Source organism: Carcharodon carcharias, chromosome 20 (assembly GCF_017639515.1).
Source record: "Carcharodon carcharias isolate sCarCar2 chromosome 20, sCarCar2.pri, whole genome shotgun sequence".
In the NCBI taxonomy this organism is placed as follows: Eukaryota; Metazoa; Chordata; class Chondrichthyes; order Lamniformes; family Lamnidae; genus Carcharodon; species Carcharodon carcharias.
The window spans coordinates 81,926,054-81,938,095 of record NC_054486.1 but is presented as its reverse complement, the minus strand read 5'-3'; the positions used below and the strand labels follow the sequence as shown (position 1 = coordinate 81,938,095).

Below are 12,042 nucleotides of genomic sequence, written 5' to 3'. Positions count from 1 at the left end.
TATTGCAATACATATCTGCATATATTGCTCATTTAGTCACTAGCACACAGTCTTTAGAAATTTGACAGTTTGTTTAAACTAACCTGTCCAGCAAGATGTCACATGCCTAGATCCTACCCAAATGTTCCCGGCATCTGTCAGGCAGATTAGGTTACAGTTGAGTTTCCATTTCAGCAGTGTTTTGGTGTGCATATATTTGTCTTTACCAATCTTGTTTATAATTTGCATACCTAATTTTATTTCTTTCCTCTCCACATGAATTGGAAATCTTTCCTCAGTCACCTATGTGATCTATTGTCATAGACACTGCGCGGGAGTGTTGGTAGGCTGCTAGTTTATGGGGAGCATCATGTCTTTATTGTCCTGTTTGTACCCAATTTTCATGTGTTCTCATGTTTTTTTTCCTCATTTATTTTCCTCTGCTATCTGCTCTTTTCCAGCAGGAAGTACTGAATTGTGACGAGGGGCATGAACCTTGACCTTGAAGCCTTTTACAGCATGCCTATACATCCCTGGCAGATATCAGCTAATTCAGTACAGAATAGAAATCACATCCTTAACATGTTTTGGGCCTTTATGACTTAGTGCTACATCATACAAGCACTTTTATTCACTAGGCTATTGAAGCTGCAGTCCCTTTACCTGATGTTCCCTCCTGCTTTGTTGACTGTTTATTTTCCTCAATATATAAGACAAGAGGCCTGTATTCTGTGTTAGTAATGACAGCAAAACTGTCAGTGTTCATCATCATTGCATGTCTGAAATTGACAGCAACTTCTGCAGTCTGCACATATGCAGTTAAACATGAAATCCAGAAGATTTTTAAAAATTCTTGCGTGGGATGTGAGCGTCATTGGCAAGATCAGCATTTATTGCTCATATCTAATTGACCTTATGGCAGTTTTTTTCTACCACTGAGTGGCTTATTAGGCCATTTCAGAAGGCAATTAAGAATCAACCACACTACTCTGAGTTTGGAGTCATATGCAGGCCAGACCCAGTATGGATGGTAGATTTCCTTCCCTTAAGGACATCAGTGAACCAGATGAGTTTTTATGACAATCCAATAGTTTCATGGCCATCATCAATGGAGCTAGATCTTTGACTCTAGATTTATTTGATTAGCTAAATTTAAATTCCCCAACTGCCATGTTGGAATTTGAACTCAAGTATCTGGCCTCTTAATTGCTAGGGTAGTAGCATAGCCACTAAGCTACCGTACCCCATAAGATGCAGACAGCAATTGTAAGCTTCACTATCTGGCACGCTGGTGAAGTACCTGCAAACTGCAATCAAGTAGAAATCACTGAATTGATGAGAACTTTTACACTATTAGTCTTTCTGCAAAAAACTTTTGGGGAAATGTTACACCTTATTGAATGAGATGTAACAATTTTTTTTATTTTAAAAAAAATTTTAACATTCATAATGAGTAACCATACAAAAAAAAACTAACAGTACAGCAATAATTCAATACACTTACATTTGGACCAGAAAGAGAAAAAAAGGAAAAGAGAAATAGGAGGAAGAAGAAGAAAAAGGAAAGAGAAAAAAATACTCCCCAACCCCCAAAAAATAAATAATAAAATCAACAACAGTCATAGGTCAGATATAGTTTCACCTGATATAATACATAAAACCTAATTAAGGTCAGTTATATGAAAGTAAAGAGCTGTAGTTCCTCAAAGTAATCTAAGAAAGGTTGCCAAGCTATATAAAATCCATCAGCGGCGCCTCATAGTGTACTTTATTTTCTCAAGTTTAAGATTCTGCATAAGATCATGTATCCAATTAGGAAAAGAAGGTGGGGCAGACTGTTTCCAATTTAATAGGATAATACATCTAGCCAATAATGTTGAAAAGGCAAGTGCATCAGCCTGAACTTTTGTAGGAGGGATGCCATTTGGTTCCACTCCAAAGAGTGCTGTAATGGAGAAGGTTCAATGTTGCTACTAAAAATATGAGTGATGTAAAAATATTTGTCCAAAACAAAGCCAATTTAGGACACAACCAGTATATATGAATTAGAGAGGTTGAGGTAGTATGACATTTATCACAGCTTGGATCAAAATTTGGATAAATCTTAGATAATTTCACCTTGGATAGATGGATACGATGTAAGGTTTTAAATTGTAGCATCCCATGTCTTGCATATACAGATGAGGACAGTACATGAAAGAGAATAGACTTCCAGTTATCTTCTGATAAGTCTGAGTCAAAACCTTGCTCCCAAAGAGTTTTTAAGGTAGAAAGCAAAGGGCAGTGTAGTGAAAAAATTAGAGAATACAATTTGGAAATGAACCCATTAACAAAAGGATTTAATTCTAACATAATATCAATCAGTGATTTAGGAGGCAATAAAGGAAACTGGGCGATTTTTTTTTTTGCACGCAAAATCCCTGATTTGTAAATAGTGAAAGAAGTGTGTGTGGGGCAGATCATATTTCTGAGAGAGAGACTCAAAAGAAGCAAAAATATTATCAATGTATAGTTAGCAAGGGTTTTGATGCTTCTCACACGCCAGACTTGAAAGGCAGAATCCCCTAATGAAGGTGGAAATAGATGGTTTGCATTAATAGGGCTGCATGAAGAGAGAGATTGCAGCCCAAAGTGTGTTCTGAACTGGGTCCAGATCTTAAATGACTGTCTAGCAATAGGGTTTGAAGAAAAGTGACCGGTTGAGAAAGGAATGAAGGAGCACAACAGAGCAGGCAGAGATGTGGATTGACAGGAGGCTGCCTCCAATTGCAGCCACGCTAAACTAGCCAAGTCTGAATAAAGCCAAAAAGGAATATTACGGATATTAGCAGACCAATAATAAAACTGAAAATTTGGCAGTGCCAAACCACCTAAATGCTTGGGACTTGGTAGAAAAACTTTACGAATTCTGGGTGTTTTCTTATTCCAAATAAAGGAAAAAATTAATTGGTCTATTGCAACAAAAAATGCTTGTGAATAAACAATGGAATACAATGAAATAAGTATAGAAATTTTGGTAAAATATTCATCTTTTCAGAATTTATATGACCAACTAAAGAAAAGGGTAAGCTCGATCAACATGCTAAGTCCTGCTTTGTATGTTCCAACAAAGGGTCAAAGCTGAGCTTAAAAGTAACTAAAATTCCTAAATATTTAAAACTCTTTACTGAAACCTTGAAGGAGAGGAAGAAAGATGGTAACTCTTTGCAGGAGAGTTAATAGGAAAAAATTACACTTTTTTGCAAATTAATTTTAACACCTGAAATATGATCAAATCACTTAAGAATAGAGAAAATATGTGGGAGAGATGAGGCCTGATCAGAGATGTAAAGAAGCAGGTCATCAGCCTATAAGGAGAGTTTCTGCTCGGCTCCACCCCGTATAACACTCTGTATATCTCCACAGGTCCGCAGTAAAATTGCCAGGGGCTCAATAGCAAAAAGTAGTGGGGAGAGGGGTCAGCCCTGTCTAGTACCTCTGTAGAGGTCGAAGGGTTTAGAGTGGATATTATTTGAACGTACTGAAGTAACCGGTGAGGAATACAATAATTTTATCCATTTTATAAAAATGGATCCAAATCCAAATTCTTGAAGAGTGAAGAAAAGTTAGCCCCTTTCCACTCTACCAAAAGCCTTTTCTCCATCCATTGTTAAAAGAAACTCAGGGAGAGGAGTAGTTGAATGTGTATAAATAATATTGAAAAGGCACCTTAAGTTAGAGAAGGATTGCCTGCCCTTTATAAAACCTGTCTGGTCGGGAGAGGTAATAGATGGAAGGACAGGGTCAAGACGGTGAGCTAAGGCTTTAGCTAGTACCTTGACATCTGCATTTAAGAGGGAAATAGGCCGGTATGAACTGCAATTCAGTGGATCCTTATCCCTCTCTAAAAGAATAGACAAAGATGCCAAGGTAGGAAGGAGTGTTTTAGAGAGGAAGCATTCAGAAAACAGAGACAGTAATAATGGAGAAAGTTGTGATAAGAATTTTTTATAAAATTCTATCTGAAATCCATCAGGCCCTGGTGCCTTATTACTTTGCATGGATTTAATTGCCTTTAGTATTTCATCTCGGGAAAGGGGTACTTCTAACGCATTCATAGTGTCAGACGTTAGCGATGGGATGTCCATATTATCAGAAAAATTGTGAAATAAACCAGGACCTGAAAAGGAATCTGAGGTATAAAGAGTGGAATATAAAAGTGGTGGTTGACACTGTTGGAACGGTAATTTCAGCTATTAAGTTGAGAGGAAGCAGACTGGCGAAGCTGGTGAGCCAGGAGCCTACCAGTTCTTTCACCATGCTCATAAAGCGTACCACGTGATCTAAGCTTTTCTGTTTGTTTAGTGGAAACAAGATCAAATTCAGTCTGTAGAGCCAGACACTGTTTGTATAATACTGGGGTAGGTGCAGTAGCGTTCTGCTGGTCCACAAAGAAAATTTGGTGAATCAGTTGGGACAATTTTGAGGCATTGCATTTGTTGAGTTGAAAGATTATTTGTCCCCACAGATAAGCCTTCATACTCTCCCAGACAGTAGCAAAGGAAATATCTAGAGTAGTATTAAGTTCTATAAAAAGTATCTATTTGCAAGGAAATGAATTTAGTAAAATCTGGGTCTGCCAGAAGAAGAAAATCAAGACGCCATCGTGGAGAAGAATCAGGTTGGTCATGGAATCATATTGCTAAAACTAAGGAGCATGATCAGAGATCACAAAACTATTGTATGCAGAAGACTGAGTACACGTGAGCAGCCTCTTGTCAAGGAAAAAATAGTCAATAAGCAAATAGGTGTGGTGAACAGGAGAGAAAAAGGAGTATTGCCTTGCTGATGGGTATAGAAAACGCCATGAGTCTACCAATCCATGTATACAGAGAAAAGAACTGATGGCTGAGGCTAATTTTGATCATGGAACAGATTGTGTGGATGAATGATCTAAATTTGGGTTAAGAACACAGTTAAAGCCTCCTCCAAGAAGTAAGTGATATGAATCTGAATCAATTTACCATCACTTTCTCAAGGGCAACCAGGGATGGGCAATAAATGCTGGCCCAGCCAGTGAAGCCCACATCCCGTGAATGAATTTAAAAAAAGTGTGGAAAATAAGAAACTTGAAGTGAAACGTTGATCATCCCAGTTGGGTGCATATACATTAGCTAGGATCAATGGACTGTTTAAAAAGCCTGCAGTGTACTATAACATAGCCATTAGGGTCAGCTATAAGCTGAGACTGAACAAAGGGAATGCCTCTATTGATTAAAATTGACGCACCTGTCGCTTTACTATGAAAGTTAGAATGAAACATCTGCCCAACCCAACCCTTCTACATTTAAAAATGGCCAGATGCACATAATTGAGTTTCCTTCAGGAAGGCAATGCCCACTTCCAAATGATGTAAATGAGAGAGAACTTTATTTCTTTTAACTGAGTGATTTCAACCTTTCACATTCCAGGTGATAAAATTGATTGAACAACCACCCTGAGGCCTTAATATTAGTGGACATTATGATAATAAAAACAAATCAAAACATATGGCCCCCATAGATTAACCATTGCAAATAAAGGATTAAATAATTTTGAACCAGTTTATCCACCCAAAGAATGTTTGAAAACTGACAAAAAGGAAAGTATATATGTATGTTTGGAAAAGAACAAGAAAAAGAGAAAGAGAGAATAAAAGGGAGAAAAAATAGGGAAGAAAAGCTTACATCGCCTCCCCAAACGAGGTGAATGCTACCCCTCAAAGCTAGTGTACTATTCATACCTATCTTACCAATGTGTCTTTAAAAGACAGCCCACATTCAAGCAAGAGACAGTCAAATATTGCAAATGGAAGTACTGTGAAGTTTAGCATATGCTAAACAAGGTGCAGAATCTGTCCGAAGCAACAGTTTTGTAATACAGTACTCAACAAAAGAGGGAGAATATAAAAGGGAGATTCAACTCTCACAAGAATTCAATTGCACATGTGGTAAAAGGTAAAAAATAAATACCTGTAGGGTTTATATAAAACTTCTGCGATTAGTGCAGTTTGGACATAAGATACAAAGAAATTGGTATAACCAATAACAAAACTTATCATGTAACCGAACCATCACGCATAGTTACCTAATTGAGCATTGAGTACTGTTTTGTCCTGGGCGAAGGCATGGTATGACTTATTAAGAGAATGTACAATTGTGTCCTTGAAAAAGGCTGAAGCTTCTTGCAGCGTGTTGAAAATCCTATTCACTCCATTGAAAGTTACACACAGGCGAGGAGGGTGGAGAAAGCCATATTTAAGCCTGGCTTCATGAAGTTGAGTTTTAAAGATTTGTATTCTCCACAACACCAGGCTAGATCCATGCCGAGGTCAGGGCAGATGAATATCTTTCTTCCATGGAAGAATAGTTAACCCTTTTCTCTGGACAGACACATAATTTGTTCCTTCACTCTATAGTGATGCAGTCTTAGTATTATCAGCCTTGGGGACTCGCCATGCTCTGGCTGCAACACCAAGGAGCGATGGGCTCGATCCACTACTGGAAGTGAATCGAATCTCCTTGCCAAAAACCTCCAAAAGAAGTGCCTCAGTAAAATTGTAGGGTTTCCCTGTCCGCATCCGAGGATCCTTAAATTTTGTCTTTGGCTGTGATTCTCCAGATGATCCACCTTCGTCAACAATTTAATATTTTGGGCTTCCAACTGGGTGCAGCATGTCTCCAGAGCCACAATTCTGTCACTCGAGTCAATAACTGATTGTTCAACACCCCACAGCTATTGATTGAAGAAGGCGACAGGCTTATAGAGTAACAATAGTGGCTTGTAGAGTAGCAACAGAGGAATGCAGTTCCAAACAGAGTCCAGCAATTCAGTGAGAATAGTGCTCTGTAAGTCAGCAAGTGTGCTGAAAGAATTAAATTCAGCGAGGGAAACCACCATGTTGTTACCAGCTGTACTATCGGACACCACAGTCGATAAAGCACCAGGCCCAGTTTCATTCCAATTGAGTTTACCTCCGGCTTCAGAAATTTCAAATGTACTTTGAGTGTAAGAGCAAACCCCAAAACGCTAATAGTCAAAAAGCTGAACCTTTTAACCCAATATCAGTAATTTCCATAGGGATAAACCACAGAAATCATGGGAGCTGTCTTCAACCACATCTTTCTCCATTCCCATCACATGACCCAACATTCCCCCTACTCATAACACCGTTTTTAGTGGCGTACTAAATTCACGATTACTGCTAAACAATCTCACTGACCATGAAAAACTAGTTCTATGTTTGTGGAATGTCAAATTTCACCGTTATGATAAACATTCACATTTTTTCAAAGTTTCTTAATGATATTTCGCCTTCTACCCGAATCCCATGTGTATGTTCCAATCACCTCTTTAACTTTCTGTAAAAAATATAAATAAAAGTGAAAAATTCAGCACATTTATTTCGTGGTTTGCTGTCTTTGTGAGAATTCTTCAACTTGACTGCTCATCCTGCTTGTTGATATCATTGTTGCTGGATACTGCCTGAAGATTCCCCTTGACTTAGCAGTAGATTCAAACTGATGTCTGGAAAGGAAACTCATTCTACTAACCTGTCTATGTTCTCCAAGTCTGTTGTAGTTACCTCTGTTTGCCAAATTGCCTACATTTGTGGATGCAGGTATTGTAATGTGCAATTCAGGACAGTGCCATGGAGATGGACTGCAGATCAGATAGATTGAAGAGCAATGAAGTGGTAAATTGCATCTTAAGGCAGTGGGGAGATTTTTTAGAATGAGGTATATTGGTTGATTTAACAAAAATTTATTGGGGACAGGGAGGAAAAATGCTTTTACTGTTTTAATTCTTGAGGGAAGCACTTCCAAAACCGCAGCCAAACTCCACTTTTCTTATTTCTTTACCATAGACAGTGGTGAAGAAACCAAATTATTCTGAATCTGTCTAAATGTGTTTTTGAAGTTTTCCTAGTATTAAAAACCAACCTAGAGCAGACCCACACCCACAGAGGAGCTGGTAGATTCTGGTGTACAAATTGGGAGTGGACCTGACCAAATCCAGCAACCCAAGATATTCCCCCCTCCCGCCACAGTTTCTTGCAATACCTGTACTATTTTTATTTTCTTATAAAAATATATTTAATTTGTATTGCATTTCATGCACATGGAGCAGGAAATATAAGCCTGTTGGGGTTAAGGAATATAAATCTTAAATCGATAAGTTTTAATTTAAACAAGTATCAGGAGCACAGTCTTGGTAATACCTCTAGCATTGTTCTTAATACTTGATAACCTTCTGGTTATCAGAATGCTTCCTGTTGGTTCTTGCCTATAATGTGTCCCTATGGTTAGCTTCTGAGCTGCAATGTGTGTAAGCAAAAGATTTGAGTAAAGGATGGGTCACAATAGGCAACTATCTCATGACCCTGAGAGGGTTGTGTATATGTTGCATCATTACCATGGAATGTTGCATGATATTTGTAAAAAAGGAGAAAAGACCCTAGTAGTGAAAACAATTTAAAAACAATGCCCATGTTAATTGCTTTTTTTTAAATAACAGGAGTAACTTTCCGTGATAAAACAACCTCTGATGTGAGTATTGTTGGCCAACGCATGACTTATGGAAATGGAATCCCAGATTCTGAAGAGGAGAAACAAATTGAAGTATCTCACTCTAGCTCACTCTCTAAATTTCAATCCAAAGAGCATCAAAAAAATATAACTAGTAATAAATCCGCAAGAGGTCAGTATAGTTATTTGTAAAGGATATTCTTCCTATTGATCAACAGATGCTTAATTTGTTATGTACATTATTGATACATAAGTATCTTCTCACTTAGCCATATATAGCACAAGTAGTATTTTTATTTACTAAATGGCTGTCAGTAATTGGAATAGTTAATTAACACTTTTTATACATGAGTATTATTATTAACTAAAAATGACAGTCTTTGCTTTAACAATACCATTCACAATGTTTTCACAATATTATTTACAATATTATTGTTATGTGTGTGCACTTTGGATTCTGGGAGCAATTCCTGGGAACTGTTTAACATCCATCTTAAACTGTGATGATGTGTTGTGTGAAACTAGCCATTTAGTGACATCCTGAATTAGTATTGTATTACCCAAGTAATTGTCCATTTTGAAAATTTAAATCTGCTTTTCAAAACGTAATGAGATATCTATTGCAAAGACATCCGCTGCGATTAGAGGCTGAATTGTGGTCACATCAAGTCAAAGTTGTACAGTTATATGAAGGTTTTATTGTGTTCTAAATATTTGTATATCGGGATACTGCAGATCACAGATGAAATTGTAAAGTCGATGAAGCTAAATGGATTGATGAATAACGTAATTTATGGATGAATTCAATTCAGAAGAAATATAAACCTTTCCTATTGAAAATGCTTTAGAATTCTATATAAACATTGTAGATGGTGCAAAAATACTACCTTGAAAATAAGTCATGTTGACTTTTTCTTTGGAAGGAATAGTAGCTGATTTCATGAAATTAAAACTGCCTATGCTAAAGATCACTTCAAAGATGGGCATAATTTTGGATTACAACTTGTTTTATGTTAAAACATCTCATTAAGACTATTCACTCAATTTCAATACTGTTGCTATAAATGAGGTATCAAATCAATTTCTGCTTACTCTCAGCAATTTAATTTAATTTCATCTCTTAAAGAATGTCATGTTCCTGAAGGTTATCTTTACTCTTTAAAATCTGTAAATTTGAAACTTTGTCGGGTACGCACAAGATATTCTACTGAGTTCAGTGTCACCAGTCACTCCCATAAGCAGATCATAAGTCCCATATGATGAGCGGAATTTTCAATTCTAGAGACTAATTGCATTGGCAGGCGGAAAAGTCGGCATGATTCCCACTGGGTGTTGAGGCAAATTTTCACACCCAATTTTCCGCTTTTTAGCCGATTTATTATGCACCAACAAGGAGCTAATTGAATCTTGTGGTGGGACAGGCTGGGCATTGATTCGTCCAACTCACCATTGCCTCATGGGGTTGAAGGTTCTGACGCTGTATTTGAACGGCATCTGGACAGACATTCACATACTTCAGACCACATGTCTGAACGTCTGCATTACCATGGCAATCAAACATAAAACAATCCCTCAGCTCCACGGTTCAGCGAGGCCTCCCTGGGGATTCCCATCCATGAAAGACAGGTGGTCCTCTTTCCAATGGATGGGAGCAGGAGGTCCTCTCACCTGACCACACCTGGCCTGAGAGGGGGTTGCCAATTAGGTCAGCACCCATGCCACTCAAAAAACGACCGGCTTGCAGTACAGGTAACAAATGATCTGATGAGCTCTGCCAGGCTAAATGAAACTTTGACACACTCCAAACTCTCTCACTCATAAGAGCATCAGGCAGTCCATTGGGATGTCACACACTACCAGCCAGAGACTTCAGCACTGCATGACTGCCAACCACTTTGAAATCGCCATCTCATGTAAGATCCTGCCCAAACAGTGCATTGATCCCTTATTGGGAAAGACTCAGCACACACAACAGACATGCATGCTTCTGAAATGCCCATTCAATCCATCTGCCTTTATGTGGGACAAGATCATCCACAATCGATGGGAAAGAGCCAAGACTGGAGGGGGTACCCCATAGCTCAAGGCATTCTCCTCCCATGAGGAGCATGCAGCAGAGCTTGCTGGAGAGGATAGGGATCGCTCCTCCATGAAAGGTGAGATTGACCTCCCTCATCAAGCCAGTGAGGGCGCATCTGGTATACCTCTGTCACACGTGGATAATCACTGTGAGTGACCTGTAGTGTAGAAGCCTGCCTAATCAATCTCTAATTATCTCTCTCTCTCTCTCTCCCAGCCATTACCCAGAAAAGGTGGCAGAAGAGTTACAGCAAGCGCTTCAGCCCCAGTCCCCAGAGCATCTCAGATGAGGAGACAGAAAACATCTGTTGAAAACCTATCTCTGCGTTCACCTGCACCCTTCACCAGCACAGATACATGCACCTCGGTGGATCTTTATTCTGGAGTGGCTTGGGGGTAACAATCTAGTGATCACCTCACGAAAAAGTGTCCACAGCAGGCAGAGGCGGTGACAGCCAAGGTCTCCAACACTCAGAGGACTGCTAGATACCAGGCCCCTGCTGAATCTGAGCCTCTGCAATCAGCCCTGAGAGAAATATTGCAGATGAAAAGACAGGTAGAGGAACATCGGGCAGACTAGACTGGAATGAAGGATAGAAGAGTCCATCTATATTCTTATCTGATGTCTTGGCTCCAGCATGTGAATGCATCAAAGTCTCCATGGGAAGGGTGGCGGCTGCCTTAGCAATCCAGGTCCAGCAGCTTCTGGTGGATTTGCACTTGGACCTGCACATCATCACTCTAGGCATGGGCACATTCCAGCAGCGACTAGGGAGAGGGGGTGGAGCACCTCAACCGACGTCCACGTGCCGCCTCTTCTTGAAGAGTCCAGGAGGGGCCCTCGGGCACCCATAGGGTGTCCAGCTGCTCCAAATCCCGCCTGCCTGTGACCCCATCAATTTCAGCAGGTCAGGGCAAGGAGGGTGCACCTGCCCCAGAGCAGGGGACCCTTAGCAGGCCAGGGCCTTCACAATCTTGGGCCTCCAGAGGACTCCTGCCAAAGTATTCTCAAACAAGTGGATATAGCAGGCAGCCTCCACCTTGCTGCAGATGTCAGGGCTGCACCTAAACATAGCAGTAGGAAAATTAAGAAGCCTTGAATGCACAATGGTGGCACAGGTGTTCGTTCATTGTACATAACCTGTATTATTGTAAATATGTTTTATAATTATCCCTCTCCAAGTCTGAGATATTGAATGGCCATTCAATGTGATGCAAGTTCCCATGTTCATTCAAGGGTACAACGTGAACCCCCTACATTATCTCCCATCTTGTTCCTCGTTTTTATTACGTCTGATTCAATCTTATCACAATGAATCATCTTTATTTTCATGTCAGCATTTTCAACATGAACAAAATGCACTTTCCATATCCAAATGAAAGCTGGACAAGACACGTAACCTTTGCATCTTTGGCAGACAATATGTGACCTCATGGG

General features: G+C 39.5%; 1 protein-coding gene across 2 annotated transcripts in view; it reads left to right on the top strand.

Annotated features, from left to right (window-relative positions):
* LOC121292202 (TOG array regulator of axonemal microtubules protein 1) overlaps positions 1–12,042 on the top strand; it is a 150,366-nt gene that overhangs the window by 92,059 nt on the left and 46,265 nt on the right. For both annotated transcript variants that reach the window (XM_041213879.1, XM_041213880.1), the window contains exon 8: positions 8,515–8,697. In XM_041213879.1, coding sequence (XP_041069813.1) covers positions 8,515–8,697 — 183 coding nt within the window. The remainder of the gene's footprint in view (positions 1–8,514; positions 8,698–12,042) is intronic.